Source organism: Salmo salar, chromosome ssa14, assembly GCF_905237065.1.
Source record: "Salmo salar chromosome ssa14, Ssal_v3.1, whole genome shotgun sequence".
Lineage (NCBI taxonomy): Eukaryota > Metazoa > Chordata > Actinopteri > Salmoniformes > Salmonidae > Salmo > Salmo salar.
The window spans coordinates 14,219,294-14,224,711 of NC_059455.1; the positions used below are offsets into that span (position 1 = coordinate 14,219,294).

The window sequence follows — 5,418 nt, forward strand, 5'->3', positions numbered from 1 at the left end:
GATAGAGGGTTGACATCCTACCTATAAAGCCCTCTGAGAGGAGTTGTAAAAGTCAGCAGTACTGGGTTTCCTAAAAGTTGGTGGGATGTTAGATCAAGGTGGTTATGGACGCTCGTTTGAGAAATGTATCCCTCCCTCTGCGGTTGTGTTGTGGTCCCTTCCGCTTTGATGCGGTGCCAATGTGGTGTGGTCGCCCTGATGCCTGACCGTACGGTCCTGCCACCATCTCATATGGGGTATGATCCATTACTAACAGGTGTGTGTGTGTGCACGTGTCTGCGTGTGTGTGTGTGTGTGTGTGTGTGTGTGTGTGTGTGTTCGTATGCATGCACGTCTGTTTGTGGCAGCCATATAGAACATCATATCACACATCACAAAGACACAAGGTGAAAGGAAAGAAAGTCCTGTGTTGTAGTATGTTATTCTAGCACTTCATGACCATATCCCTCAGGTTCTCACCTTGTGTCCGTGCCAACCCACCCTTCCTCCAAATCCCCAGTGTGTCCCTTAAGTCTCCTCTCATTGGTCAAGCTACGGAGGCAAGAGGCTAGCAGACACAATAAAAGGGAAGAGGTTTGTTGTTGAAACTACCAAATGCAGGGAATGGAGTGAACAGCAAACCATTTAATTTAAAGGTAAGCACAGAGTGCTTCATTTGAGGTCACTTTTTATGTGAGGTAACTTTTTTGTTTAGGTCAGTCCTCAGAATTGTTCATGAATTGATAGCTACTTGTTACTAAATGTGATTTACTACCTTCATCTATGTTTATTCTCTCTCTCTCTCTCTCTCTCTACTTCTCAGATCAATGCACACCAAAAGCCGCTGACATGCCCTCTCTTCGTTTGCTCGCCATTCTCACAACCCTGCTGGCGGTAGTCTTGATGGCGACCCAGTCGTCCGCAACCAGAACAACCCGCAGACCAAAGCCTCAGAATACCAAGAAGCCCCCTCGTGGAGGTGGTACCGGAGGAGGTGGTGGAGGGGGAGGAGGTGGTGACCAGCCGGCCCGTCTGGGCTTCAGGCAGACCACCACCACCATGGCCCCCTCCAGTAGCCTGGGCACCGACGAGACCACAGAGGATACCATGACGGACGCCTACTCCCTGTCGCCCACTGACAGCACCACCTACGCAGGCGACGCCTACCCCACAGAGTTCCACACAGACTCCATGGCGCTCCCTGGGGCCGGCATGGGAAACTATACCCTGGACTACAGCCACTGCTACTTAAACGTCTGCGAGTGCTGCCCGCCTGAAAAGGGCCCCATGGGGCCCCCAGGGGAGAGGGGGCCCCCAGGGCCTGGAGCAGAGAGGGGACTTCCAGGTAGACTAAAGAATATAAATTATGTTGATTTTAGTACAGAGTGACTAAAAGTATACATCGGGATCGTGACTGTACTGGATAGTGACCATGACTCGTAGTTTGTGTTCGGTGAGCTTGCATACAGTATTTTGTGTGTGTGCATGGTGTGTACTCCTAAATAGCTCCTCATATCCCCAACTCCCCTACCTCTGCTCTTCCGCTCCTTCCCCCTGTCGTCTTTCAGGTGTACCTGGAGAGAAAGGTGATGTGGGATTCATGGGACCTCCTGGACTGGATGGTATGCCTGGAGCTACTGGACTTGAAGGAGATAAAGGTTAGCTTGCCATCTCTCAAATACAGCTTTTAAAGGACCCCCCCCCCCTATCACAAATTGGGTAGGCAGAGTTCCCCTGTCCAGTGTCTGTGTTCTTTTGCCCATCTTACTCTTTTCTTTTTATTGGCCAGTCTGAGATATGGCTTTTTCTTTGCAACTCTGCCTAGAAGGCCAGCATTCTTGAGTCGCCTCTTCACTGTTGACGTTGAGACTGGTGTTTTGAGGGTACTATTTAATGAAGCTGCCAGTTGAGGACTTGTGAGGCGTCTGTTTCTCAAACTAGACACTCTAATGTACTTGTCCTCTTGCTCAGTTGTGCACCGGGGCCTCCCACTCTTCCTATTCTGGTTAGAACCAGTTTGCGCTGTTCTGTGAAGGGAGTAGTACACAGCGTTATGAGAGATCTTCCGTTTCTTGGCAGTTTCTCGCATGGAATAGTCTTAATTTCTCAGAACAAGAATAGACTGACGAGTTTCAGAAGAAAGTTATTTGTTTCTGACCATTTTGAACCTGTAATCGAACCCCTAATTCTGATGCTCCGGATACTCCACTAGCCTAAAGAAGGACAGTTTTATTGCTTCTTTAATCAGGACAACAGTTTTCAGCAGTGCTAACATAATTGCAAAATGGTTTTCTAATGATCAATTTGTCTTTTAAATGATAAACGTGCCATTGGAACACAGGAGTGATGGTTGCTGATAATGGGCCTCTGTACGCCTATGTAGATATTCCATAAAAAAATCTGCCATTTCCAGCTACAGTAGTCATTTACAACATTAACAATGTCTACACTGTATTTCTGATCAATTTGATGTTATTTTTATGGACCAAAAATTCGATTTTCTTTCAAAAACAAGGACATTTCGAAGTGACCCCAAACTTTTGAACGGTAGTGTATATATATGTTTTATACAGACGAGCTTAAAAATAAGTGACAAATTGAAAAATTATCCAATGGATTATGATAATTTTCTGGTAAAGAATGTGGAGGTGCAAAAACATACGTTTATTGCGCCATGGATCAGGCGGCCAAGGGGACACAAGGCTTTTTCGATCATCTCAGTCACAAAGAGGAATAACTTTGAAGCTGTTTCTGATTCATTAACAATTCCATGCTGGTGGGGGGTGACATTAAAACAAAACCCAGCCCTGAATTGAAACCTAGAGAGAAAGTCATTTGTAAAGACACCGCATTTACATGGATTTTCACAAAGTGGGCAGTTCAGATTTGTCACTTCAAGCCCAAATATATCATAATTTGACTAAAAGTAAGGAAGACTTATTGACTTAAATCGCTGTTCAACATCATGGGTAAGCTCTGGCCATCATCTTTCAGCTCAAAAAAGTGGATTTCTAAAGTGTTAGCTACTATACCATCTGTTATCTCGTTCTTGAACACGTCGCTTTCTGGTGCTGATTTCAACAAATCTGTAACTTTGATCTAAAATGGCGCATTAATGCTGGGGGCTGATATCTATACCCACACGTTTAAGACACCGATCCTTCTCTCTTTCTATTTGATAGGTGACAAAGGCGATCAAGGAGACACAGGGATGCCTGGTGCTCCAGGGATACTTGGGAAACAGGGGCAGAAAGGTATACAATGTTCCTTAGATATCATCAGAGTAGAGTAGCCCTAGTATAATGCTATTGCTAGAAGACCACACTCTATTAGAGGAGAACAGTCATCTTATTAGACTGAATGTCAACTGTTGTTTCACTATCAGACTTTCTTGCTACAGTAAGTGACTAATTTCCTTCTCACAGGTGACTTGGGCCCCAAAGGAGAAAAAGGAGAAACAGGCCTCCCTGGCTTGAAAGGAGACCTGGGAGAAAGGGGAAAGCCTGGGTGGAATGGGACCCAGGGCGAGAAAGGTGACCTGGGTAGAATAGGCCCTGCAGGTCCCTCCGGGTTGACTGGCCCAATGGGACAGAATGGCCAAAAGGGAGAGATGGGGGAGTGTCCAACTGGCGAGAAGGGAGAGAAAGGGGAGGTGGGCTTACCTGGCCCCCCTGGGCCGAGGGGGTTGGTGGGACCCCCGGGAGTAAATGGAAGCAATGGTCTACCAGGGCCTGTAGGTCTGAGGGGTCAGCTAGGCTCCCCGGGAGGGAAAGGGGAGGCAGGGGGGCGGGGGCCTCCGGGTCCCCCAGGCTTGAGGGGCATGCCTGGGCCGAAAGGAGAGAAAGGCCCCAAGGGCCCACGAGGTGTGCGGGGTCCCAAGGGCCCCCAGGGGGAGACCGCAGAGCAAATACGCTCTGCCTTCAGCGTGGGCCTCTTCCCCAGCAAGTCCTTCCCCCCTCCAGGCCTTCCCGTCAAGTTTGACAAGGTCCTCTACAACGAAGAGGAACACTGGGACCCAATGCTCAGCAAGTTCAATTGCACCCACCCCGGGGTCTATGTGTTCTCCTACCACATCACCGTGCGCAATCGGCCCCTGCGTGCCGCACTGGTGATTAACGGCGTGAAGAAGCTGCGGACGCGTGACTCCTTGTACGGTCAGGACATCGACCAGGCGTCCAATCTGGCTCTGCTGCGTCTGGCATCAGGGGACCAGGTATGGCTGGAGACGCTGAGGGACTGGAACGGAGTCTACTCCAGCAGCGAAGACGACAGCACCTTCACTGGCTTCCTGCTTTATGCTGACCCCAAGGCCTGACCTACGACCTCGCCTGTGAACCCGGCTTGACCTCTGCACAACCTTTATCTGACAACTCCGCATCCCCTCCAAACTCTTTGCACTACTCTGCTAAATCATCTCTGTCAATATTGCTATTGCTACTGCTACTGCCTATGTTTCTGCGTATTGCTATCAAAACAATCTGACCAAATGCTTGCTGTATTTGGATGGGAAAGGCTGTAACACTTTATGCAACGCTTACGCGTTCTGACAATGCAATAAAACACTGCTAATGCTTGAAATGAATATTGTGTGAGTTTATGGATTTGAACATATCTAGACTTTACTGATCTTAGCCTTAGATTCAATCAGATCAAGCGTTAACCGGCGATAGCCAACACCCGCATAGCTAATGTTTTGGCGGTGTCAGACATGTAGCTGTGTTGGAGCTGTCAAGTCGGTGAGCAGCTGCTCTTAATAATTGTCACAAAGCCATACCTGTCCAACTCGCATTAGAAGTTCAGAGTGAGAAAGTGTAGTCTATACATAAACAATGTCGCAAAATCATAAAACAAAATAATGAGGATTTCTATTAGCCTAATCGAGGTGTAGACTACATCTCACATTCCAGTGTTTGAACTTGTAAACAAGGCTGCAAGGAATTTCTCCTAATGCGTCTCCATGCAGCCAATGGCAATGTCCGGTTTAGGTATAATATCAGGAGCTACTTGTGGATATGACAGCTCTAATGCAGTTCCACCTCCAACACTGCTAAAGCGGATCTGATTTTTGTCAACTGCCCAATCCCAGCTCTGATTAGGGACAGTTTCACCCAGTACTACTTGAATGTGCTCCTTACAGTAATGAGCCTTCATCATTGTTGTGTCATAGAACTACAGCTCCAAGGTCTGGGAGTGATGGTGGTTGATATATGAATGCATTATGTATTACAGCCTACTAATGTACTAGTATATGGTCACCACCAAAATGTGTCTGACTGAAACGTACATTTTATTTCTCCCACTAGAGGGCACTGGGATATCACAGTTTGAAGAGGAGGGCTGAATGAGGATTGTATTGATTGTACGGTATCATGTAAAAACATCATGTTTAAATACATGAAAATAATGTTGATATTCCTGAAAAGGAATATCAACAGCACA

General features: G+C 47.2%; 1 protein-coding gene across 1 annotated transcript; it reads left to right on the forward strand.

Moving 5' to 3' along the window:
• The first annotated feature begins 285 nt into the window (after window positions 1-285).
• On the forward strand, window positions 286-4,948 carry otol1a (otolin 1a). Its single transcript, XM_014139950.2, has 5 exons — window positions 286-635; window positions 803-1,324; window positions 1,548-1,637; window positions 3,162-3,233; window positions 3,405-4,948. The coding sequence occupies exons 2-5, from the start codon at window positions 829-831 to the stop codon at window positions 4,292-4,294; spliced, it is 1,548 nt and encodes a 515-aa protein (XP_013995425.1). The 5' UTR covers window positions 286-635; window positions 803-828; the 3' UTR covers window positions 4,295-4,948.
• The last annotated feature ends 470 nt before the right edge of the window (window positions 4,949-5,418 follow it).